This window comes from Aedes albopictus, chromosome 2 (genome assembly GCF_035046485.1).
Source record: "Aedes albopictus strain Foshan chromosome 2, AalbF5, whole genome shotgun sequence".
Lineage (NCBI taxonomy): Eukaryota > Metazoa > Arthropoda > Insecta > Diptera > Culicidae > Aedes > Aedes albopictus.
Window position 1 is genome coordinate 254,799,077 of NC_085137.1, and position 27,620 is coordinate 254,826,696.

The 27,620-nt window shown below is 39.8% G+C and overlaps 1 protein-coding gene and 2 long non-coding RNA genes across 3 annotated transcripts; 2 read left to right on the plus strand and 1 right to left on the minus strand.

Annotated features, from left to right (window-relative positions):
- The first annotated feature begins 896 nt into the window (after positions 1 to 896).
- LOC115266377 (eukaryotic initiation factor 4A) lies at positions 897 to 23,839 on the plus strand. Its single transcript, XM_029872606.2, has 4 exons — positions 897 to 1,040; positions 11,139 to 11,370; positions 20,620 to 21,457; positions 23,212 to 23,839. Exons 2-4 carry the CDS (start codon positions 11,139 to 11,141, stop codon positions 23,354 to 23,356), a joined length of 1,215 nt encoding a protein of 404 aa, XP_029728466.1. The 5' UTR covers positions 897 to 1,040; the 3' UTR covers positions 23,357 to 23,839.
- Positions 4,898 to 6,969, plus strand: LOC134287088 (uncharacterized). Its single transcript, XR_009997005.1, has 2 exons — positions 4,898 to 5,076; positions 6,887 to 6,969. It is a non-coding gene; the product is annotated as an uncharacterized LOC134287088 (long non-coding RNA).
- Positions 18,633 to 19,379, minus strand: LOC134288013 (uncharacterized). Its single transcript, XR_009997692.1, has 3 exons — positions 18,941 to 19,379; positions 18,802 to 18,875; positions 18,633 to 18,731 (listed from the first exon to the last, which is right to left on the minus strand). It is a non-coding gene; the product is annotated as an uncharacterized LOC134288013 (long non-coding RNA).
- Positions 23,840 to 27,620: the final 3,781 nt, after the last annotated feature.

A 27,620-nucleotide genomic window follows, 5' to 3' on the forward strand; every position in this document is an offset into this window, starting at 1 on the left:
TTTATCCGTTTCTAACCGTCGCTAACCGCGTCTAACTTCTGCTCACTTAGCAGCTCGCTTAGCAACGGTTAGCGACGGTTAGAAACGGATAAATGCGGATATTCCGGTTAGAAAAGGATATGTCATTCCCCTTGCTATCGGATGATTATGACTTTTTCTAGAATCTTTTTAACTTCATGTGGAATAGCCCGATGTTTCCCAAATTTTGACCATTGATACACAACTAGTTGATCAACTTCCAGTAAACATTTTAGATAATTCGTGCAGTAATCTATAGTGCCGAATAGGGTCCTAAAATTAAAGACGAAATCTCGCTTATATTGAATAATACGATCAAGCATGGTATTCTAATCGAAATTGTACTTTACTCGAACTTGAAAAACAAAGGAATAATGAGAAAATTCGAAATAAGTAAAATGGTAAATAGTTCTACTTTGACATTTGAGGTCTACCTTGTGTGACTGAGCTCGACATTTTTCGCACTGGGATTTCAAAAATGTTCCTATCTGACATACACGGTGAAAAAAAATTACTCAAAGTATGTGTTATAAGCTAGGGACGAGACAAAAGGCTAAAAAAATAAAAATTATATATTTTCAACTACGGTTAATAAAAACGTCAAAAATTGAGTAAATATGTACTCTTGAACCATATATTGTGGTTTAAAACAAGAAACTCGATAGGACTTTAGGAGCCTATTGCCAAAAAAAGCTACGATCAAAACCTCTGGTTTTCGTCTCCTATCCATTGTTGTGTAATATATGCACAGCCCATTTATACCAGTTCGCACGGAACAGCGCTACGCAGCGATGTTTTCAGGTTGGCATTACCGGCTGTCAAATTTCGTTGCGCTCAGTTCCGAAAGCGATCTAATTCCTCTCCCCTTCCCGTGGTTTCGACCCGTTTCACACCCCCTCTGGCCTAAAAACCGTACGTCGAAACTTCTTGCTGCAGAACTGACAATATGGCGACCTTTCGCTTGGTTTACAAAAATCAAATTCAGCACGTGTGTAAAGGTGCCAAACTACAATCGTGAAAATGTACGTGAAAATTCGACGCAAACCGGTGATAAAGTGCAGCAAAAGCGAGTTTAATGGAAGGCCGATCGAGTGGTGGTGAAGTTCGTGCACGATTTGGCGTATTTGCGTGAAAAAATGGTGTTGAAAATCGGTGCACAGAGTGGTAACAATTTTCTTGTTCGAGTCTCGGGCTCTTTCGGGCCGCCTCGCGCGACATCTTTTTCTTCTTCGTGTTCTGGGTTGGTATGACACAGCAGCGGTCCGGTTTGCGGAGAATGATGGAGCGGACAACGATTTTTGAATTACAATATGCAGAATATTTTATGTTATTTTAAGTGGAAGTGGATTTATATGACGCAAAATGATTAAATATGAAAGTTTAATTAGTCATCGGGCGATATTTACATTTTGTCGGGGGAAAAGACAATGAACTACGGGGATCGTGAGTCACTGTTGTTCACTGTAAAACCGCTCAGCACTAAAATGTGTAAGCCCTACTCATAAGTGCATAATTTCCAGACCACACAAAAATGTGTTACAGTTACACATTCTCAAAAACAGCTCGTACATTCGTCTAGATGCGAAATGTCGATATTTTTTTTTGTTTTCCAAGGTCACTAGTAAACCTAGCTAGATTTCTGTACAAAAATTTTTGCGGATTTAACGATTTTGCGGACACAGGAGCTGATTTTGTGAATGTGCAAGGGTTACACATTTTTGGTGTAGTCTGGAAATTATGCACTTTTGTGCTGAGCGGCGTTAGCGTGTTCAGCTGGAGCTGTGGTGATTCTTGACCACCTTCAAATGGAGTAAAAAAATAGGTTATGTGAATGTGATCGACTCCTATAGGAAACGGAGGAAGGTCCGGAATATAGCTGATCGTGCTTAGATTCCAAAATACCCCTTGTCAAGTCGCTTTATTCATAAGTTCCCACAAACTCTGAATAATAATTAAATTCCATACGAATCTGGGTCGACGACTTGATCCAATCGAAGAGATCGATCGAAGATCATCAGCAAGTGTTTTTACCCGCTTTCGTAGGTATTTTCCATCACTCATTCCTTGAATACTTTTTTGCCTGACTCGATTGATTGAGAAGATGCGATTCCTTCAGCTCTAGCAGTAGCAGCAGGTACCGTTTTCCATGTCTGGTTGGGAAGAAAATGTAAGTGAAGAAGAAATCCGCGATGGAACGGAACGAACGGTTAAGCAGCGGTGAGAAGAAAAAGGGAAGATGTGGTGGGTAGGCACTTGTATAGTAGGTAGGTAGTGGAACCGCGGGGGAAAATAGTAGAAAAATGAATGTTAAGATAACAGAGCCCGGCCAGAGCAGCAACGCAGCAGGCTTGATTCCAGTCAGTCGTTGCTCGGCGGCATGGCACATCTGATTGGGGTGGATTCTTTAACTCGGGTTGTTTGTGTGTTGGTAGTTAAGAGAGGAGAATCACAGCATACCACACAACACACCAAGCAATGCCGCTACTTATAGGAAGTCGGATTGTAGGACGATTGAGCAATGGAAAGTGTTGTCAGAAGTTGAATGTGGATTTCAGCATTGATTTGTTTGCTCATTTAGGCATCAACTTGCTGAAAGGCCCGTATTACATAATTGATAACTGTTGTTTTGCGTTAAAAAGGTCTTACGCTTAAAAATCAATTACAGTCAACTTTCGCTCGTTGCACTAAGCTCTTAGCCCAGTTAGTGAAAGACTTTCACTAGGTGGGCTGAGTTTTGAGCTGTCAAATAATCTTTAACAATAGAGATTCAGGGCTACCAACGCCCAGTTAAAACGTAGCCCAACGACCGAAAGTTGACTGTAGTTGGGATGATTTTGGAATTTGAGCAAACACGATAGTTTCGATAGTTAGATCAAATATATTTATTAGGGTGGGTCATCGGAACCGTTTTCTCAGATCAAAGCTTTTTTGGTTCCGTTTCGGGTCCTGAGTATCTGTGCAAAATTTGAGCACGATCGGTTGCGTCTACACTTTGCGCATTACAATTGAATTTTGTATGGGAAAACATACTTTTTTGCTTTTTTGTCATAAGTTGAAAAAGTTTATCTGAAACTTTTTAACCGATACTATGAAATGATAGCCTATGATGTCCTGTAAAACTTTTTTTGAGACCGCAAAGCGATCCGATGCTTGTGAAAAAAGTTATAACCAACGAACCGCATGCATGTGGTTATGGTTTAACATGTAAAGGAATAACAATAGCAACAAAATCATGCTGTTTCAGCAAGCAATGCCAAAGCTATAACTTTTTTCATAAGCATCAGATCACTTCGCGGTCTTCGACAAAGTTTTTTAGGATACCCTAGGCTATGTTTCCACCTTATCGGTTACATGGTTTTAGAAAAAAATCGAGCTTGTTATGAGAGAAATGCAAAAAAGTGTGTTTTCCCATGTAAAACCCCATAAAACTTCAAACGCGATGCGCAAAACGAAGACATAACCGATCGTGCCCAAATTTTGCACACTTATTTGGGTCCTGAAATGGGATCAAAAAAGCTTTGATCTGATGGGATACCATTGAATTTTTCGTTTTTCTATATAAACGATGACCCACTCTAATATTTATACTGTCTATGATCGCATATCAGTTTCTTTTTTTGCTGGATTTCCTATCTATAGGGCTCTGCATTGTTTTGATTTTGTATGGGACTTTGACGTTTCTTGGCCTTGTTGTTTACAAAATTTCTGTAAGAGTGAAAGAGAAGGAGAGAATTCCATGCAGTGCCCTATATGGGACAGTTTGCGATCACAGTCGCCGTATACACTCAGGCAACTTATCATACGAAATTTAAAAGGTATAAACATGATTAAGAATAATACACAAATTACAAATTAAAAAAATTAAACTACGTGCAAAAAATATGTTCAATATGCCGTTATGATTTTTCCATTTTCGCGATAATCATGTCACTTTTTTATTTGTGATGAAATTTGTAATTTTTCAATATTCTACGTAAACCTGTCAGTTACATAATTTTAAACCTAATTACATAATTGGAAATGTACTTTAAGAACTGTTTCAGGTTTCAGTTTCCAAAAAGAATGAGGAACTAAGTTTGCACTACGGCTAATTACTTGCAGGGCTGTTTACAACAGTTGCGGATTTCGCGGATCCTTCAAATTTGATCGCGATTTTCGTGGATTTGTCTGGATTTAGTCGCGCATACTGTATGGCTTTGAACAATTTAAAACCGCGTCGCAATCGCGTTCCAGCAAATATACCTAGCTGTAATTTATTTTGAAGCAAGTTGAGCTCGTGCGATTTCGTTGAACTTCATCGATTTAGTAAAAACAGAGATGACCTAAGCTTTATTTTTCTATCTTTATTATTTTGACTTTTAGCCCGAGGCTGATTCGTGTCCGACCAAAGCTTTACTTGTAAATTCTTCATGTGAGTTTATCGAATTTTCAACATTCAATTCAATTTTGTAAATTTAGTAACAATGGCAGATTTTAATAAATTTAATATTCAAAGTATTCGTATAATTTACTAATTTTCGTGTCTTTCTATATTCAATTGAATGAAATTTTTAACGTTTATCAACAATATATTGATAACTTGATACGACGCTATAAAATGTTATATTTTCTCACGATGAATAAAGTTATACCGGTTTGACATTTTCACCCATATAGAGGAAAATAAGTCAAATTTACAATACCATACAAAAATAACTAAATGTGTTATTCTTTCAATCCAAATAGTCTAATACATCTTATCAGAAATATCTTGAGAACTGAAGCAGAAAATCTATGGATATAAACACTAAAATTAAATGACATTGATGTAAAAAAAATAAAGGTCCAAAAACTTTCAATCCATGATAATTTTTTTCTACGTTCAAAAAGTACTTGACATAAGAAGCATCAATAGATTGTTGATAAACGTCCAAAAGTTGATTCAATTCGGTTCACTGGTTTCCGAGATATGACAGTTCAAAAATAAGCTGTCTAAAAAATAGTGTTTTACGAGAACGATTCTAGCTTCGCGAAAGATTAACCAATCGTGCTCAAAATTGTACCAATAATGCACAGTAGGTAAACAAAACACCGCTAGCCATAATGGTCTCCCATAGCGGAAGGTCCGAAAGAGCTTGAAACTATGGACTACCCGCTTTGCGCGCAGCCACAGTTGATCAGCAGGAGTAAATCAATTTAATTTTGTATGGCGAAATGCATCTAAACTTCAATTACTTGAAATACAAAGCTTTTCCCGAAAAAATATTTGGTAGGCTTAATAGTGGTCACCATTGTGCACAACCACTACCAAATATTTTTTCGAATAATGTGTTCCACTTTGAAGAATTTGCCTTTAGATGGTATTCGCCATACAATATTTTTGCGATTTACTTTTAGCGATTTTTCGCGCATAGAAGCTAGCGCCACATTGGTCGATGCGGAGAGTAGGAAAACAGCCGATGTAGTTAATTCATTGAGAAATCATCATGTCTACAGGTCGTAAGCCCTGATAAAGTGTGGAACGTTTTGATGGCTGTGATCCCTAACCATCATGTCAAAAACCCAGGGATACCCAAGTGACCATACTGTTAGGGTGTAGGGGTTGCATGTGTGAGGCGCATATATTGACAGGCATTGCTATGAAACGTTAGGGCTGAGTAGGGTCGGGGAATGGATCTACGATTGCTGATTTATACTGAAAAAGTCGTGATTCAGCAGTGGTGGCACCGCTTTCCGCTTTTATTCGGCCTTGGTGGTTGTGGGGTGGTGCGTGTTGGTGTGTGTGTGTGTGCTTTGTGCGTGCTGTGCATACGGCTTCAGCAGGGTGGTTACTTGGGTAGTGTGGGATAATTGGGTTTGGGACTGAGGGGGTCGTCGTTGATAAGGCCGACATCATTGAGTGCTCAGTATTACCGGTTGTATTGGTGACGGTTTCTTCAGCCTTAAGATCTCATTTATATTCGCACAGACTTTTGGGAAGAGGGAGTACTTTGTAATGCAAGAGAGGGATTTTAACTCTGTGTTACGGGTTGGGCGAGGTCATGCAGATAGACTCAACCCAGGTGACCGTGCGACTCGGACAGTGATGCATGAATGAGTGCGGTTTGGGTGAGGTGCGCTGCCCTGTTGGTGCAGTTGAGTCCGGGTTGGAGTGGAAAGAGACCCTACTCTACTCTAGGTCGGTTTCGGTTGTACGGGCGGGGTAGTGTTTGTATTATTTGTGCCGTGTTGTGCGTGATTGGCGCCCGAGCTGCGTGGTTACTTGGGAAGTATTGTGCTCTGTAATCTAGATTTTGGTTTTAAGGTGAAGCTAAGGCTAGGCTGTGCCTCGGATTTGTTGGGCGCAGGTCGGGAGAGCTGGTGGCGGTTTGTGCTGGAGGGTTTGCTCGATTGGTTATTCACTGGTGGTGGCCAGTCGATCGACTGTTCGCGCAGCCTGTCATTTGGTTCTTGGGGTTTGTGCTCTCGAGGTTCGGGGCGTTGCTTCATTGTATCTTCGCTTTAATACTAATATTCCTTGTTTGATTAACTGACTTATGTACAGGCGCTTAACTCATTCTATTTCATAGATTGCCAGATTTAAGGGTAATGGTTCAATAGGGTGTTAGCAATCAGAGTGGATTAGAACGAGTTGGCGCCTACAATACACCAACACTAACACACTTACACGCGCACATGCACCTACAACTAGCTGTAAAAGACCAGTGGGCGGGACAATGGTGCCTACCCAACAGTTGTAGGTGGGGTGTTTGGCTTAGCTACATGACTTGGTCCGGCAAGCCCATAAACATCAATTGGTAGACGTATTGCCTAGTGAAAAGACAACGCAGATGGGCGAAAGCCAGGGGATGCGTTGATAATAGCAGAATAGCAGAATAATGCACAGTAGGTAAACAAACAGTCAAAATTTTAGAATTTTTGATGCACTCTACGAAAAGTTACAGCATTTTGAGCTTTTTTGTGAGAGAAAAATAGTTGCCTATCCCAAACACAATAACGTACACAAATTTTTTTCCCCAAATTGCGCTAATTTTGGGTAACAAGGCTGATGCTGCAACACAGCATTGATATGAGTGATTTCGTAGTTTATCTGATGGTTAATCCTGGGAAAAAATGAAAAGTTCAATGTTGTACGTTATATCCAATTCGCTATATCGAGGGCACGTTATATCTAAGAATACCTGTACGTACAACTTCAACAGCATGGTTACTTGGGTTTGGCAAGAGCTCTTGCGGTAATCCCAGACGTAACCTGTTTAGGAATACCGGAAAAATTCCATCAAGGACTCCCTGGGAATCCTACAGGAAACTCCTAGATGAGCCCTGGAACAAATTTGTAGAAAACCCGCAAAAGATTTCTTGGAGAATGCAATCCCTGCGAAATCTTAGAAGGAAGGGTGTCACCGTGCCGTCATCAAGTCATTTTCACACGCACGCAAAACCCACAAAACAACCACCCATGAAAATTTGGCAAAGTCCGAAAGCTGACGGAATTTGTCTTAGTGCGAATCGTAAACAACAAGGCCTTCAAACGTGAGACTTTGAAAAAAAAATATCATAGACACCGCCGTATGCAGTGCCCTATACCTACCGGCCACTGGGGTTACGTACAAAAGGCTGAATTACAAAAGGCTGAAATAACAAAAGGCTGAAATACGAAAGGCTGAAATTATAAAAGGCTGAATGCATCAAAAGGCTGAAATAACATAAGGTTGAAATAGTGGTTCGACTTGTTTTCAAACGCATTCGCCTATATACTATCCTCAACACTAACAACTCAGAGAAACAGACGTTTGGGAATAATTACATACATTCATTGATTTTACGATATATTTGAAAATTTGCTTGATGTTTGATGACCCAGCCGTTGCACTCGCATTGGTTTTGCTTGAGCTTGACGATTGACCGTCCCTTAGTTCATCGTTGGCCAAACTAGCCATTTTGAAGGAACATGCTTCAGTTACTATGTTGTGAATCAGGAAGTTTTACGACTGGTTATAAGGCTATGGATTATTGAACATTACTAAGACAGCATTTTTCAAAAGAAAAGCATATATTTCAAAGAAGGGGAAATCTCTCAGAATATTGTTAGTAACCGTAATGACAACAATCTTCAAAACAACATAACTCCAAAGAATAGCTGATGTCTAAAGAAGGAAAAATTTACTATATTAATTTTATCAGTTTCTTTTTTTGTTCGTTGGTATGCACCACTAGCCTAGGGGCAACACAGATACAGCGAGAATAACTCTGTTATCGAAGTGTTGCTCAGAATTCCTCTGAATAGCTCTGGGTCACTCTGGTTTTCACGAAGTGTTGCCTGATACCAGTCGAGCAGTTTTACCCGATTTCCCGCTTCGTAGAGACGTTTCTGAATGGATTCGAACAAAAAGAGTTACTCAGGATTGCTCAGAGTTGCTCCTGATTTCATAGTGTCTTGCCCAAAGCTGCCAAATATCAGTCATGTCAGTTGACTGACAACTGATTTTGCACCATCGTCACTATCACTGTAGGCCGATCAATATCAAAACGATAGTGACCGGCAACGACTTGATACTGACCCACACTCCAGATCACTATCATAGCAACCGAACTGATATTTTTGCGATTTTAGCCAGAACTCAAAATGTTTTGTGACCATCATACGAAACTTTTTATTCTGTACCACATATTCCAATTCCATCACTTTAAGTGTTTGTTTTGATTTTTAAACGAATTTTAAAGATGGCATATATCAGTGATATCTACCCGCCATCGCAATCAGTCCAGTTGTGATGGGAAAAAAATGTGACGGTGACGGGGTGACTCAACAGAGCACACGCTGACTTGGATCGCAGTCAGCCTATCAGAATCGGTAGTTTGCCTACCATTGATAGTGACAGAGAGCAACTCTGGTCTTGCCCCTAGCCACTAGGCGCTTCACTAAGCTCAGTTTCGACACTAATGTCCATGCTGAGGGTTACGTGTTCGATTCTCGTTCGGACTAAGAACTTTTCATTATGAAAATTTTCTTGACTTCCTATGGCATTGAGTATCTTCGTACCCGTTACACGATATGCCGAAGCTGAGAAGCAGGCTTGATCTCAGTTTGGGCGTTACTCCAAGAAAAGGAAGAAGGACTATAACTTATATATGCATTTTCGTATTTTCAGCCTTTCCAATTTTCAGCCTTTTGTAATTTCAGCCTTATGTTACACTTTCTTGATTTCAGCCTTTCGTATTCAGCCTTTTGTGCATTCAGCCTTTTGAAATTCAGCCTTATGTTACCATCCCGGCCACTGAAACTGATCCGTTTCCACGTGTATTTATGAAAATCTTACTTTTAAGTTTTATGAATAAATTTCATAATGCGTTTTATGTATTCCTTCCGGGTTATTTGCCAGAGTTATCTCACGAAATCCCGAGAGGAACTTTGGAAGAAATCTTAAGAAAAATTGGGACATCTCTGACAATTTCAGGGAGTTACAGATTACAGATCTCTGAAAATTTCAGGGAGTAATCCCGGAAGGAAATTCAAGCAGGAACTCTGACAACCTGTAGAAAAAATGCTGGATGGAACTAAGGGCGAAATTCCGTGAAGAAATGCAAGACAAATATCGGAAAACTTTGAAAGAACCGCGCAAAAATACTAAGAGAAACTGATGAAAAGCAATCACGGATGTTTAGGAAGGATTTCCGGAAGGAATCCAGCGATGAACTGTGAATGCATAAGGTACATTGGGGCAAGATGAAATGCGTAGTTTTTATAAAGATTTCAATGCGATTTGGAAATTTACCCTTTATTGAAAGTTTGTCTGATTCAAAAACTACCTATGTTATGACATTAACATTGTTTATCATGATTGGATTGGTTTGGATTGGACATCTGGGAGCTAATTTTTAAAGAAAAATTATTTTTTCTCCCATTTCTTTTTATCAAAACCTATGGTTTTCACAGCTTTACTCGTCATATTGTATTAGGATCTAGTAGTAAAATTTTATACAATAATTTTTCTCATTATACAACTCATTTGAGTTGCATAATGTTCATAATGCAACTCAAATGAATTCTATAATGATCATTAAGTAACTATTTTTCATTATGCAACTCATTTCAGTTGTACAATGAACCAATTCAATGGGTCATTATGATACCGAAACTAATTATATAAAATAGAAATTATGATATTGAATTGCATAAAATAAATTTATGCTGATGTAGATCGCAACAGGCTGAAGAACGCACTACGGCCAAAATATCCGACTGACCCAAAACTGCAGCTTCTACTCTACATTGTAATAGTAGATGAACCATAAAACATATTTACAAACCAAGTGCTACAAAATGTTGTCATGTCCAATCTATAAACTGCCAACTCTGCTCTGCACCGACCGACCGGACCGTCGATTAACAAACTGTATGAAAGGCATTTCACTTCTCCTGCTGGTGGTTGTGGTGCGATTTCATTGACTGGCGGATGAAATTTACACATCCCCGAGAGAAGTCTAGAGGAAACAAGGGAAAAACAGTCCGCATGGAGAAGAAAATAGAGAGCCGCGAGGTAGACTTCGAGCGGGAGCGAACTTCTCTCCTTCCGTATTCGTACTTTCAATGTAGAACGGACTGTGTTAGACTGATTCAATAGCGAGAAGCATTGTGTTATCGAAGGTTTATTGATTATCTATAAGTCATCTGAAAAGAGTCAAATGTTTTGCATGGTCACCAGATATTGCTTGAAAGATTGTTAGTTGTATAGGCTTATGAAAATGTAACATCATATACCTAGGACAATTATTTATGGGTCGAACATATACTTCCAAGAAACATTACATTATTGCCAAAAATCGTCAATTGAACCAGTCTAACGTTCACTGCACAGTCACACTTTACTTAGTTGAGAATAGGATTGCAAACGAAACAGAGTAACACACCAGCACGCAGTACGAAACTGAGACTCTTTAAACTCGCTTTACGCTGCCTTTACCACTCGCCGACTGTGATTAATCGCCATTTCGTAAATTGCACCACGCAAAATAGTCGAAAAAAACGAACTGATTTATCAATATAAATTAAAGTGGTGTAGTCGCAGTACCTAGCTGAAGTTCCTATTGTAACCGATCTTCTTGTTTTTTCCTCAAACGAATCATTCCGTGCGCCGCAGATGGGTGATAACAGACAGGAGCAAACCTACGATGGCCCCGCTGGAATGCAACCGGACGGAGTCATCGAGTCCAACTGGAACGAAACCGTCGACAACTTCGACGACATGGACTTGAAGGAGCAGCTGCTCCGTGGCATCTACGCCTACGGTTTCGAGAAGCCGTCTGCCATCCAGCAGCGCGCTATTATGCCGTGCATCAAGGGTCATGATGTTATTGCCCAGGCCCAGTCTGGTAAGTGTGAATTGACCCATTTTAGTTAAATAAGCTGGGAAAAAAAGCATCCATCGGAGGGAATCCGGCAAGTGTCAATAGCAGTACCCCCCTCTCCCTTCGTTACTGCGACTTTTCGGACGGTAGTCCTATCTTCCAGTAGATGGTGATATGATTATCGATTTTTCTCCACCAATGCGGTATGCTACAAATGGGAAAACGACAATGGCAGCATGTGAGAGTGATGTTTTGCTTCCCTATCCTGTCACTGGAAAGGGTTTTGTTTGTTCTTTGAATGGGTCCCACTAACCTGGGACATATCCCAAAATGGATATGCCTTGCTCTTCCCCGAATGCGTAGTGTGTAGGTTCCTTCTGAGGGAGACGACCTTGGCAGGTAGCGGCGAGTTCCATCCATCCATCGGCTATCCAAGTTCTCTCATACTACTACGTTTCGGCAGTGTTGCCAGTATAGTGTGAAATTACAATGAATGATGTGTGACACCTAGCGAAGAATCGATATAATGACGCCTATGGGATCGTTTTTAAAATAGGGTATCGCGCTACTTGGGCGGTGGCTTCTATATTCGTCTGTTTTCCACTATAACTCAGTCAATTTTGAACCAATTGACTTGAAATGTTGTACACGGGTAGATACTATACCTATCTCACCACATTCCAAAAGTTGTGTCAATAGGGCACGTTCGGTGTAGTATTAGATTTGTAGTAATGGGCTGAATTTTTGTATGGTGAGAAGGTCAATTCTCCGTTTCTGCAATGAAATGGTACAAAAAGCGTGGGTATTATGATTCCTTGTCTAAATTGATGCTGTTTGAGCAAAACTTTGGATAACTATGTTGTTTATGTTGCAAGAAATGGAGAAAACAACAACACTGTTACCCAAAGTTTTGCTCAAACAGCATCAAATTAGGCAAGGAATCATAATGGGGCACGTTCGGTGTAGTACTAGATTTGTAGTAATGAGCTGAATTTTAGTATGGTGAGAAGGTCAATTCTCCGTTTCTGCAATGAAATGGTGCAAAAAGCGTGGGTATTATGATTCCTTGCCTAATTTGATGCTGTTTGAGCAAAACTTTGGATAACTATGTTGTTTATGTTGCAAGAAATGAAGAAAACAACAATACTGTTGCCCAAAGTTTTGCTCAAACAGCATCAAATTAAACAAGGAATCATAATACCCACGCTTTTTGCACCATTTTATTGCAGAAACGGAGAATTGACCTTCTCACCATACAAAAATTCAGCTCATTACTACAAATCTAGTACTACACCGATCTGTCCTATACCCACGCTTTTTGTACCATTTCATTGCAGAAACGGAGAATTGACCTTCTCACCATACTAAAATTCAGCTCATTACTACAAATCTAGTACTTCACCGATCTGTCCTATTGGTTCAAATTTGACTGAGTTATAGTGGAAAACAGACGAATATAGAAGCCACCGCCCAAGTGGCGCGATTCCCTACATATTTTTTTTTATTTTTAGTCTCTCGTAGTAATTTATCCATACAAAATTTGTATAAATTTTAGTTCGACCATACATGGTTATCAATGACCTTTACGCCGTACACGTACACGAATCATGCAAGAACTTTTCGTTATGTATAGCAAGTTGATGCCGTTGTCGAGCTTAGTTAATCATCTGCACGAGTGGGAAAAATAGCGATTGAGATATAAGGACAGGTAAAAAAATATAAAGTTACCTCGAAAAAAGCTTCATTCCTAGTTGGTTGTACAGCAATTTAACTCTAGCGCCGAGCGCATAGTAGAGTACCATTTTTTAGTCGCTCTTAAGCGATGTTTCTCCAGTTTCCTCGAACGTGTAGTGTAGGGCACACAATCCTTTTTCAACCGCGTGCAGCTAGCACGTTCGGGGCCGTCCACGAAGCCACCGATCTTTACCTGGTTCCCTGCTGAATATTGTTTTCTTCTGACATTCGGACTATGTGTCCACTCCTGTAAGGCTGGCGCTTCTCAGTACACTTGACACAAATTGTAAATCATGCGTCTGCGCCACACATCATTTTCTAGTTTCCCTCCTCTCCTTAAACGTCCACACCTCATGATCGTGAAGTGCGAATTTCGTTTGCATTTGCAAGTTACGGAATCCGTAAAAGTCCCTGTTCACAGATAATACGGAGAACGTTTTCAAACTTTATGATTTTTCTTCGATCAGTCGTTGATAGGTCCTTACGAAAATCAACATGGTATACTTCAACGATGGACTTCTCAAGAGTCTTATCTGTCGGAGGATATGCAACAGTATCTTGTACGCCTTACTCAAAAGAGTATAATAATCTCTCTGAAATTAACACATTCCAGTCTGGGCATATGAGGCCATTCAACCAGCTGCTGGGAATCCATAGATGGAGCTCGTGCAGGAATTCGCAGAAAAATATCCCACATGGAATTATGGTGGAACTTTCAAATAGCGGAGCCAAGATCACAGGGTTCGACGGTATTAAAGTGAAGGATGTTAATTGTAATTCTTGTAATGAAAATACATATCACCTTTAACACTGTAATGCGCCTCCAACGGTTCATTGCGAACCGGCTGCTACAGATGGAGTATGGCTGATTTATCAGAAATGCTCGATAAACAGGAGGGACCTGCTGGGGCCTAGTAATTTCTATACCCAGAAAACAGTTCCGGTCGATTGAATCTGGGAAGGTTTCGAGAGTCGTTGTGAATCATAATGCAAACTTTTGTGTTTTGTCACGAGTCTCGGAATCTTTTTTGAGTCAGCAGGCTTTGAACTGTTTCCTGGGCTTCCCACTATTCGGGTAATTTTAACAAATACACTATACAAATACAAATTTAATTCAAATATGAAATAATTAGTAGTATCTCGCGTATTCAATTTACTAATACATAGTTCTCATCATTTGATGTGCTTTCGTGATTCAATTTTCTCTATAATTTTCAATATCAATTTAAAATAACTAAGAAACTAAAAGTGGGAAGTGCAGCATTTAACGGTGCCTTGCTTATAGATTCGAAGCTAACGTGTGATCCAGACGAAATCGACAAAAACTGACTACTTCGACTTTGACTAACGTAGACTATTTATTACAAATTAGATATTTTTTACATTTTTCGACTGAGTGTATGAAAGGTTTTCTTTAATATGGACTTATTTGGACCGATGCTGATAATGCTAGGGATGTGGACCAAAGGCAACTTTCAAAGATAATAAAAACAATACTAGAATGAGGATCAACGAAAATGGACATAACAAACACATCGGCTATCTAACCATCATAGGCACACCAAAGATTACTGAATAATAGGGCATAGCATAAATATGAACAATATCATTCTTTGAACCTTGACATGATAAAAAAAAATAACAAATACAAAATCGACCATATGACAAAACCGAAACTTTCACACCTTCTACCGTAACCTTCTGAGTCAGTACGCAACAGTGTCTTACTGGACGACATGTTCCGTGCACGGCTGGTGAACTGCTTCTGAAGGATTACGTTCTCTATCCTATCCAAAGGCCTAGTGAACTGTCGTTGTCCGCGCAAACGCGAGACGCTTGTGCGCACAGTGATGGGAGAGGTTTCTACGTCCGTCGGCGTGCCGCTAGGAACCTTTCCAAAAAAAAAAAACTTTCAAGTAGCGGAGGAGTTCGTAGATAGTATTTGTGGAGAAATCCTCCAAAGAAATTAAATCTGGAGGATCATGTCCGGATTCGGAACAGCGTTCCGTTCAGACTGCGACCGAAGTTGATCACTGTTGGACGTTTTCTTAAAAAAAAAAAACAAAATCCGGCCGAGACACAAACTCAGTGCAAATTCTTAAACCACGGTTAACAGTACAGATTCCAGTTCTGCTACAGGCAACCGACCATGCACCTGTGCTATGATTCTGGCTAGGATGCGCTACATTTTGTAAAGAACTTGAGTAGTGGCTGCTTTTTTCAGAAACTTGGTCAATTTGTTTACCCTATTCAATTTGAACTGTTCCATAAATTGTATCAACATGGACAAGCAGATATTTCTCTTAAAAAAATGTTTCGAAGTTAGAAAAAAACAATTCCCGAATTATAATCATGCGTGCTTCACAAAGCGCTCACAATGTGGCGATAGTTGGTAAACATCAGACAAAACCGACGAGAACGCTGTGAACAAGCGATTTGCGAACAACAATTTGAAAAAAAGATTCGAAATTTTTGTTAAACAGGGAATCGCGCCACTTGGGCGGTGGCTTCTATATTCGTCTGTTTTCCACTATAACTCAGTCAAATTTGAACCAATTGACACAACTTTTGGAATGTGATTAGATAGGTATAGTATCTACCCGTGTACAACATTTCAAGTCAATTGGTTCAAAATTGACTGAGTTATAGTGGAAAACAGACGAATATAGAAGCCACCGCCCAAGTGGCGCGATACCCCAGATGAATTGTAGAAAGTGAGTAGAGCAGTGAAGAGAATTGTCAGACAAAAGAGGCACAAAACAAGCAACAAAGAAGACGCGGCGATTACTCTTTATCTCAACTGGTAACAGATAATGACATGATCTCGAAATATTTTGTTGCAGACAAACCGGAACCTGAATTTGTTGCGTAGGGGTATTAGGGGCATAATGGACACCCTAAGCAAATGAGTATGTTAGGCCTGTATAACAGACAAAAACTTAACATATTATCAGTTGGCTTACTGCTTTAAGTTGTTTGCTACGTATTTCAATCATTTACAGCTGGTAGAATGTCATTATTGTGAAGAAATAATGAATTGAAAACCGTGTGTTTTTTGGGGCTGGCAGCAAAGGTACGGGGCGAAATGGACACCCATCGGGGCATAATGGACACCCCTGCATATTTTATGCTGTATCTTTGAGAATATCGACCAGTTAAGTAATTTGCCAACGGAGATCAATACCACAGATACAATACTCCATCTTAAGCGAGTTTACATAATTTCAAAGTTAATTAAACAAATTTTGGGCTAAAATAATCGGATGAAATTTTTTCTAACTCTCTAAAACGCCTAACAGTATGCAACGCGCGTACATCCATTCATAATTGCCAGTGTTCATTTCGCCCCGAATCGACTACAACATTGAAATTGCTATTTTTGGCAAGTTTTGATCAAAAATATAATACTTCATCCATTGCTAAATCTGCGTATACATGTAGATAAGCTAACAATTCACTTGTTTGTATGGTGGACACACTCAAACACTCGTAATGCCTTATTTGCTGCTGCTTCGAAATTATAAGAAATCCACCATATGAAAAACATACTTCAATTTCAATGATATTTTGATTATTTTGAAGGAATATAAATGGTACTTTTGAAAAATAGAACAATGACTTGTTCCTTTACACTTATGCATTGAACGTTTTACATAAAAGTCAACGGTTTCGGCAAAAACAGGGGTGTCCATTTCGCCCCGGGTGTCCATTATGCCCCTAATCCCCCTACTTTTCAACTCGTGAATAATCAATTATTACCAACCTAAAATCGAAATGTTTTGATGATTCATCTTCAGCAGCGTTGCAGTGTTTACCGACTCGAAGTTATCGCTCTAAAATCACAATGCAAGCCATAGAAATCTCTAAACTCGTGGTGCACGATCTTTGTCCTATTATGTTCAAGTTGGGACAAACGCATGTCGCATTAGGTAGAATGTCGCAACAAATTCAGGTTGCGACATTTTCGTTATTGTTGCGCGATGGTTGAATTTTGATTCACTGGAGTAGAGAGAGGCGTCCATTTGTCTGTGGTATAAATTTGGACCAGCAAATAGAACGTAAGTGAAGTTTCTCGAATGCAAGAAAGCTAAAAAGAAACGAAAAAATAATCGAGCCATATCCGGGGTGAAAATCATTTTCAAGTCTCCGGATAATCGAGTTCGACCTGAACACCTTTGACGGTGCTCTGCAACAACACATCTGACTGACAGGCGTTTAACGCAGGATTCTGTTGTTTCGCCCGAATTAGCGCCTATGAGATAATGATCCGAGTCAACGTTCGGACCTCACATCTAGACGTTCGAGAAGTGTTGCCCGTGGGCACGTGGTCTATCTGGGAGTTGTGTAACCTGGAAGTTCAGGGATAATGGATCTGAGGGTCGTAATAGGGCTTGTCTCCCAGAATAGCAAAACGAGGAAATCTCAGTGAGCAGGAACGCGTCTGAAAACTCTACACACTAATGGCTCAAGGCTAAGAATTCAAGGGGTGGACAATGCTGTACCTGAAACAAATTCTAAAGCGGAAAATTCTCAATCCTCACCGGTTTCCAACGAAGGCGAGGCTTGATGGCTCCTTTATAAGCCCGGAATGACGAACCAAACATAAAGTGGGTAAACTTATTAGTGCTGGAGTTACTCTTGCTAATTTAGTTAAAGAGGTAATTTTCATATTAACTATGAACTATTTATTCGTGACGTCACACATGTTTGGGGTTACTTGCGGGTTTTATACTGGCGATGGTGATGCTTTCTGCGCTTTCGTGGGGGTCGAATGGCGGATTCGACGGATGGCCATGGCGAAAGTGGCCACGACAGGAACAGTGGATGGTGCCGGAAGGTCGTCGGAGACGACTACTGAACGGCCAGACTTTCTCACACGCTGGCCTCGGGCTGAGGTTGATTGCTACCCGGCGACTTGCCAGGGGGGGGGGGGGGGGGGGGGGTTGATGTTCAGGAACCGGTTTCTCGATCCTGCGGGACTGTACTGGTGTGTACAAGGTTGATAGATGTTCATGCGGATTGCTGGATCGGGTGATGCAATGCCGCAAGATGGCGGTCGATCCTCTCCAGCGGGGAGCCGGATCGGGAGATGCCGTGCCGCGCGATGGCGACGATTTTCTCCAACGGATCGTAATAGGTAGTAGCTATCAAGCCACCAAGGGACGGACCGTGTCGTCACGATACACTCGCGCGTTCTCGGTCTCTCATTTTCGTTCGGACTTGTCACACGGGAACTTTGAGATTAGCTGAGAAGTAGAAGAAAAAGGTCCGCTTCCATGGACCTATTCACCACATTCACTTTTTATTAAGGTTGAAGGATTCGTCATTGATATCACCATCATCATTGAAATTTGGCAAGCAGTTTTCTCTTTTAAGGCATCAATGATTACAATGAAAATGTGTTCACTGTATTCCATTCTCCATCTGGATCCTAGTGAATACATTTTCATAACGAACATTTGTGTTTTGAACGAGAAAACTGCTTTCGAAATTTCAATGATGACGGTGATATCAATGACGAATCCTTCAACCTTAACCCCTCGCAGTTTTCTCCTTTTGTCACATTATTAACTTCACAATTGCCTTTTTTCTTTGTTCTGCTACTCACACTAGCTTTTCGTGAATGTTTCTTAACAATTTTAACAAACGGGCTATAACAATTTCAATAAACAATTAGCATATAAGATGGATTTTAACACTTTTAACAATTATAACACTAACCGTTTTGTTTTTGTTCTTACTAACACATTTTAGCGTAATAACTTTACTAACCAACTAATCCGCACTAACTTTTCCTAAATAAGAGAAATAACTATTAGAACTAACAAATTTACCACACAATGAGGATTTTAATTCTAACCTCAACATTTTAACGACTTCTACACACGCGCGCACTACTACTCCTTTGATGGAGCCCGAACGAAAAAAGAGAATTTTCTTTGGGGACAGATTAGGTTTTTATAAGAAAATTTTATTAACGGAAAAATTCATAAAACTCTTCTCCGTGTTCATAATATATGCTCACCGTTAAACGTGTACCTTGGTCTTCATACCAAGTGCCATCTGTTTGTCTTGTTCAGCATGAGAGCCTGGCGATATTTTGCTCAGTTCAAACTGCTCGAATACGAATAGTGAGATTCTCGGTTTTGACGTTTCTCGAGAGTGGAATAGGCCGGGTCACTCACCAAGCATATGAGTGACTGCAACTATTCCATTTGTATTAGTTAAATCTATAGGGGTAAAGGGCCTGTTATGGTTAAGGATGGATATTTTTGGTCTTGAGGTGGAGCCTACAAGCTATAATTGGAACCGAACGGTTACAGTTGAAGAGTCACCACTTGGGTGTGGTCAGGTCGGCTTCTATTAGTAATCCTACATTATAGAGATCTGCGGAGGCGGCCATTGTGAGCCAATCGTGCAGAGAGAACTGTCAAAGTGTGAGCCAAATGAACATGCTTATCGTTCGTAAGAAGGCGTCGTTTGAACGGTATTGCAATCGGAACTAAATAAAGAAAAATTATTTATTTTTAATATCGAGAAATTGGCGGCATATGTATGTTTAGTAAAAAGATAAAACTTTATTAATTCTGCTTTCAAAAGCTCATGCTTATGACGACACTTTTGTTGCTGAACTTGTCGAAAAAACTTCCATTGCTGCTTCTTGCTTCACTTCTGCCGATATGATTAGCGTAACACTTTTGCAATGAATTTCAGATTTCTTTGATTGCTCCGCTATTTCAACAAAATTTTGGGAAAAAAATTCTACCATAGTTAGAAAATGTAAACAAAACAACTTGAACCACAACGAAGTCACGCACAAAGTTTGAACATCTAGCTTTGTATCAAGTGTTGGCAGCTGTTGTAAACAAAACAAACAGCGTTGCCGAATCGACGTATGTAACTTCCGCTCATCTCTATGTAGAGGATTTCTAGCTTCTATCAAATAATTCGCTTCATCTGTTTCCTTATTCGCGGAAGGTATAATCGGAATTCGCGTTCTCCGCTTTTAAGTCAACATATCTCCTGGATAGCTGTTACATTCAAGCCGACATTCTGCAGTTCAGGAGCCCGTTCAAAGTTCTCATGTTCCAAGATCCAACTTTCCAAACGTTGTCCTCAATATAATTATCTACGTATAGGTGAACAACAGACAAAAACAACAACACCAAATGCTGCGAATATCTTAAAAAATTTTGCCCTAAAGACTTGCATTGAAATCGTCAGAAATGTGATATTCAAAGCAGGTCTTCGGAATTCGAATCTACACGACAAAGACACACATCTGTTCCAATCAGGGCGCAAAATTTTCGAGCAGACGAGCTGAAGTTCACCGTGCGGCAATTTTCACATTTGTGAGGCGTATCAATTGTGCCACGTCGTGTGTACGTTTCATGAGATATTTTGAATTATCGAAAATATAAACTTCCCGACTTCCCGGATGCTTTTTTCATTGAAAAATACGTCACATGCTACCCGCTCCTCCCCGATTCATCCCTGTTCCACATTTTAACGAGTATTCTTTGTTTTTCTCTTCCGCAGGTACTGGTAAAACTGCAACGTTTTCCATTGCGATCTTGCAGCAGATCGACACCAGCCTTGCAGAATGCCAAGCGCTGATTCTGGCTCCAACCCGTGAGTTGGCCACCCAGATCCAGAAGGTAGTGATTGCCCTCGGCGACTACCTGAACGCCCAATGCCATGCCTGCATTGGTGGTACGAATGTCCGCGATGACATGCGTAAGCTGGAGATGGGTTGCCACATCGTGGTCGGAACCCCGGGACGTGTGCACGACATGATCAGCCGTAACGTGCTGCGCACCACCCACATCAAGCTGTTCGTCCTGGACGAGGCTGATGAAATGTTGTCCCGTGGGTTCAAGGACCAGATTCAGGATGTTTTCCGTATGTTGCCCAATGATGTACAGGTCATTCTTCTGTCCGCTACCATGCCGGCTGAAGTGTTGGAAGTCTCCACCCACTTCATGCGTGAGCCAATCAAGATCCTGGTCAAGAAAGAGGAACTGACACTGGAAGGTATTAAACAATTCTACATCGATGTGAAACAGGAAGGCTGGAAACTCGGCACACTATGCGATCTGTACGATACGCTGTCCATCACTCAGGCCGTCATCTTCTGCAACACCCGCCGCAAGGTCGATCAGCTGACCGCCGAAATGGCCGCCCAGAGCTTCACCGTTTCTTCCATGCACGGTGATATGGACCAGCGTGACCGTGATTTGATTATGAAGCAGTTCCGTACCGGATCGTCCCGTGTCCTGATCACCACGGATCTTCTCGCTCGTGGTATCGATGTGCAGCAGGTTTCCCTAGTTATTAATTATGACCTACCGACGTTACGGGAAAACTACATCCACAGGTGAGTGCCATTCGTATATTTTGTTTTCTTTTACCGCGCCATGTCCTTATACCGAGACCTTGAGGATGTACTGCCCTTAAAACAGCTCTTGTTTGATCTAGTTCGTTTATTCACGGCTCTATGGCGTATAACGCTTTACGAAGCCAATCCAATAGTAGTCTCCAGGAGATACCTACATTATTCGGGCATTTCCATTACGTCATCAATGCCATCGTTTGATATATACCGTATGCGTGATAATGTTTGCACCATCGTCAAACAAAATTCCAGTTTGACTTGTGAAGACAATGTATTGGTTTTATTTGCAGGCATTTAAGCTATTACTCATATCCTAGTAGGCTGTGAATAAAAAGTGTTGATTTTCTTAGTTTTACACTTGCATAATGACTAAGTGGCAACCTAGCTCGTGATTTGTCCACGCGCAAATGTCGAAAAGTATCCGTGGTAGTGTCAAAGTCAAGATTAACAATTTTTGAATTTATTTTTTTTTGACATTGCATAATGGTGTAGACATTGGCACACAAACAAAAGTTATAATAACTATTGATTCTGGAATTTGGTACGGATCGATAGTTTTTCGGAAATCGAAAAAAAACGGAGGTTGCGTTCGGGCAAATTCAAGGCTTTCTAATATGGCGCTACTCGTAGCTCCTGGATGTCATTGGTAATAATGTAAGTTTTTTTTCTATGGTCGAAGGATCACAAAGGCCACCGTAATTTTCCTTTTCGATATGCCATGCCGTTACCCAAGTAACCACGGTGCTGAAGCATTATTGCATGCAGATATACGGTGTACTTAGAGCAATCATTACTTTACATGCAAACTTAAAGTTTATTTAAAGTGGAAATGGGCAATTATGCGACTACTCCAAGATTATACCAGTATAATCTTAATTTGATTCTATAATTGCCCACTTCCACTTTAAATCAACCTTAAGTTTGCATGTAAAGTAATGATTGCACTAAATTCACCGTATATCTGCATGAAATAAGGCTTCAGCACCATGGTTACTTGGGTAAGTCGCTGATTTCGCGTTTCTTTGCCATTTTTCTCATTGAGCGCATATAATTCACCCAAATCTTATTTTTGGTGGCAGCGATAGCTTTCTTAATCCATGTTAACCTTGGACGACCAGTGGACACCTGCGGGAATAGTTGCCCTTGCTTTTTTTTCGGTCTAAGACTGTTTTACGGTTCTCCTGAACACTCCTGAAATGTATTTTTTAACATTTGCGCGTGGACAAGTCCCGACTACCGCTGCTACCCCTTCATGGTGCAAATTTTAAACTTAAGAAATCGGATTTTTTTACCCGCAACCTACTGTGATATGAGTTAGAGCTTACGTACATGCAATAAAAACCAAGACATTATGTGTACAGGTGATATGGGTACCTTATTTGTACGATGGTGCAAACATTATCACGCATACGGTAGGGAATCATAATTTGAAAAAGTATCATGATGAGTGCAACGCCAAACGGTCCATTCGAAATGCCATCACGTCAAATAGGGCAGTTGCTCATCAAGTTTTCTGTCCTGTCCTCATAGAGAAAGCACCTCAGCAAGCATCCGCTATTGTTTTGGTGTTCTATTAATGAGGAATAACAAAACATATCAAAATAGACATATCTGTTTTCCTCACTGTGGATTACAGTACAGCAATTTGATTTGACATTCAAATATCCTACATAAATAATGTCTTCTGTTGTTTCTCATTCGATTTTAACAAAAATCATTCTTTTTTCTTATTCCAGAATCGGTCGAGGTGGTCGTTTCGGTCGTAAGGGAGTTGCAATCAACTTCGTTACTGAGGCTGATAAGAGAGTGCTGACAGACATTGAGAAACATTACAACACCTCCATCGAAGAGATGCCAGCAAATCTGGCTGATATGCTGTAAATCCTACCTGCCCAGCAACAAACAAAAAGATAAACAACAACAGCAGCAACAACCAATAAAAAAAATAAAATCAGCAACAACACCGTCAGCTAAAAGTAGTAACATCAACGACCGAATATTACGACCGGAAAAAACGAAAATCCACGACACTTCGTTGAAACAAGGAAACCTCCTGGAACATCTTATTACCCCAATCAAACAACAACTGAGACATCAAATTCAGGTGAAGAAATATTCCAAAACGGCTAACATACATACAATTTTTACCAACAACAACAACCACAGCCCAGTTTACGTGAGTCGAAAGAAGAATTGCGAGCGAATGTTTGTGAGATTTCCCTAGAAGATTATTAAGCGTGTGCTCAGTTCATCAGCAGCTGCAACAGCAACAGATACGCCTCGTTTCTTTCCAATAATGTATGATTGTACTTCTAAAGGAACATCTTCAAAGATAAATAAATTCCTAGTACTATGAATTATCAAGCTCTTGCAGTGCGTAACATTGCGGCATTCAGTAAGGGAAAGAAAACCATTTATTGGAGTGTACCATTATTTACTTCATTTTTTTTGTATTTAATTTATAAATTATCTTTGGACACCTTTTCTGTTTTAAGGTCTTTGGGTAAATTCCACATAAACTGGCAAACTAACACTGTAAGATAACAAGTAACTAAGTTAAAAGGTTAAATTTAAAACGATAAGTGATGTAAATTGCATTGAAAAGTTGACTAATTCCAGGTGAATAAATGGATCGTTTGTTTAAGAAACCACACTAGTTCATTTGTCTGGTGAATGTGAGATTTTACATAATTGTTTTATCCTTGCTCAAGCAAAACGTTTTCCGGTAATTTCGGTTTGGTCTAAGCGATATGTTTCGAAAACGTACCATGACTGTACCTGTTTTGCGGCTACTAATTTCGTTTAAAACAAGGTTATAATTCGGAACGGGTGTGGAAACTGCACACTTATTTCTGAATTGTCTGTTCGGTACTTTTTTGACGAGATTATAACAGCAGTACGATCTCGGTAGTTTCGGTAATCGATTTTACTGAGGCTCAGTAAAACAACTGTCAAAATCGTATGGAAAAGGTAAACAATGCATTTTTGCTGAACGAGTTCGGTGCTCAGCAGTTTTAATCTCGTCAAAAAATTACCGAACTCGGTAATCAAAATTAAGTGTGTGGCGTTACAAATGTCAATTGTAAATGTGTGCGAATCTCTGATACACGATCTTGTTTTACTCCTCACGAGATCTAATGTACATTCGTTATGTAATCTTCATTAAATTACTTGCGAGATCATGCAAAAATTATTGGCAGGCCCATCTTAAGAGCCTGAAATATTCAATTGGCGAATTATTAGAAGTGTCAACAAGTACAAATGCTGCCATTGAAAGAGTTCTGGAAAATTAAAAAAGAGGATGCTTCTACAGTGTTGTTCTTGTCATCAATAATGCTTGCAAAACACTGGAGATGTACTCCAGCATCAAAGTTATCAGACCTACTGTGCAGCGTTGTAATACATTTTGTAGACATTAATGAATAGCTTGATTCTACACTGCAATCATAGAACGGGGACATCTGGTATCAATCGTGAATTACTTTTAGCGTTTTATACAGATCTGACAGTAGAGGACTTATCAAACATTATGAACTGAGTACGAACTGGGCATCGAGGTTCGTTCACAATCTGCGAACTTGACTGCCGAAAAAATCGCTATCATGACGCCGCTGGCACCAGTTTACGTTCCAGTACATACTACATAGTATCGTTTCACACCTTCCGGTGGAAGCATAATTTGTCCCATGTGCATTTTTCGCAATATTGAGATTTGGCAGCCTATGACCATGTATCATGGTGTACTATCATATAGGGGTAGGCGGGGCAATATGGACACCCTAAGGTTTTTGCCAACTTTACCTGGCAAGATGTCAAAAAAGTTTAGTTTTTTGATACATGTATCCTTTTTAAGTCTATTTAGCATCTATTGCATAAGAATGCTCACGAAGAAAAATGATTTATCCACTTCAAAAAATGTTATGAAAAATGTTAGTTTTTCATTACCGTCTTCAAGCATACGGGGCAGAATGGACACCCCCATGGGGCAATATGGACACCATGAGACTTTTACGAATTTCGTACATTATTTACACCTATAAAGTCATTTCATTACAAAACAACTATTATGGATGAATAATACGCCAAAGTAGTTCATTTTTGTTCAGTTAATTTAAATTCAAGCTGTTTTGGATAAAGCTTCGTTTTTGTCGGCTGTACATGCCTAGAACAACTATTTTCCACTGCTGTCGTTTTTTGACCAATTTGTTTCACCCTATGTCTACTATAGTGAACATTTAACCGAAAATATACTGAAATCGAAGAATTTGGTTGGTTTGTGATTTAGGTTATTTTTTTCCCTTGCCGCTTCTTTCAAAAAGGTGAGTGTCCATTGAGGTGGCCCACACTTATATGAAAAACAAAAATTTCGAAAAATGCCAAGTCTTACCTCCTAATTCAGTTGTTTTGGACTCCCAGAAGCTACGTTCAAAATTTGAGGAAAATCGGTTAAGCCTAAGGGGGCGCTCAAAACGCTTGAACTTTGTATGGAAAAACTTGACCAAATGTATGCAGAAATTTTAAGTTTTCTAATTTTGCCGCTAGGTGGCGCTGTAAGCGTTCAATAATCAAACCCTATGGTATTATTGTAGGTGACTATATGCCAAACAAGTTTGTCGAAGACCGCAAAGTAATCCAACGTCTGTGTAAAAAGTTATACCCTAGGCAAAGTGAGGATAAACTTTATTGTTGTTTTTCCAATACATGTAAAGGAATAATATCAATAATGAAATCTCAATACTTCACCTCACTTTGCCTAGGGTATAACTTTTTTCACAGCCGTCGGATCACTTCGCTGTCTTCGACGAACTTCTTTGGCATATAGTCACCAACAATAATACCAAAGGGTTTGATTATTGAACGCTTACAGCGCCACCTAGCGGCAAAATTCGAAAACTTAACATTTCTGCATACATTTGGCCAAGTTTTCCCATACAAACTTCAAGCGTTTTGAGCGCCCCCTTAGGCTCAACCGATTTTGCTCAAATTTTGAACGTAGCTTCTGGGAGTCCAAAACAATCGATTTAGGAGGTAAGACTTTGCATTTTTCCAAATTTTTGTTTTTCATATAAGTGTGGGCCACCCTAGTGTCCATTTTGCCCCGGCAGCAGAAGATATTTTCAAACTTGATTTTTGATATGATAAAGAAGAAAATATAAACATGTTAAGCATGTAGATTAAGGTGGCCCACACTTATATGAAAAACAAAAATTTCGAAAAATGCCAAGTCTTACCTCTTAAATCAGTTGTTTTGGACTCCCAGAAGCTACGTTCAAAATTTGAGCAAAATCGGTTGAGCCTAAGGGGGCGCTCAAAACGCTTGAAGTTTGTATGGGAAAACTTGGCCAAATGTATGCAGAAATTTTAAGTTTTCGAATTTTGCCGCTAGGTGGCGCTGTAAGTGTTCAATAATCAAACCCTTTGGCATTTTTGTAGGTGACTATATACCAAACAAATTTGTCGAAGACCGCAAAGTGATCCAACGTCTGTGAAAAAAGTTATACCCTAGGTAAGGTGAGGTGAAACATCTATATATATAAAAATGAGTTTGAAGTCCCTTTGAGGCAACAAAACTTAAGAACGGTTGAACTGACCAGGATGACTCTTGCACGGTTCGGTTCGTATTCGTGGTGGCTGTGTTTATATGTACAAAAAGTTACGAAAATCAACTAGAAAAGTAAGAAAATTGATAAAGTACTGATTTTTCATTAGCTGGGAAGGAAATCAACACGATCGAAATGAAACCAATCTAGAGTGCTTTGTTATTTTGAGCTCAACAGTTGTCAAACCACCACAAGACGGCAAGACAAAGTTTGCCGGGACAGCTAGTTATTGATATTTTTCCAGTGCATGTAAAGGAATAATATCAATAATGAAATCTCAACTCTTTGCTTCACTTTGCCTAGGGTATAACTTTTTGCGGTCTTCGACAAAGTTGAAACATTTCAAATACTACTTGCATGTGTTCTAGAAATATCAGGTTTTAATCGACCTGCAATAAATTAATCACTAAATCTTATTTTAGATGGTGTGAAAATTATAATTTCCATGCACAAAAAACGGAGGACGCAACTTTTTCGTGTAAAATCAAGTATAAGTTTAATTTCGAATGTTTCTTTCCTGAATCTACGTTTTAGACAAATGGACT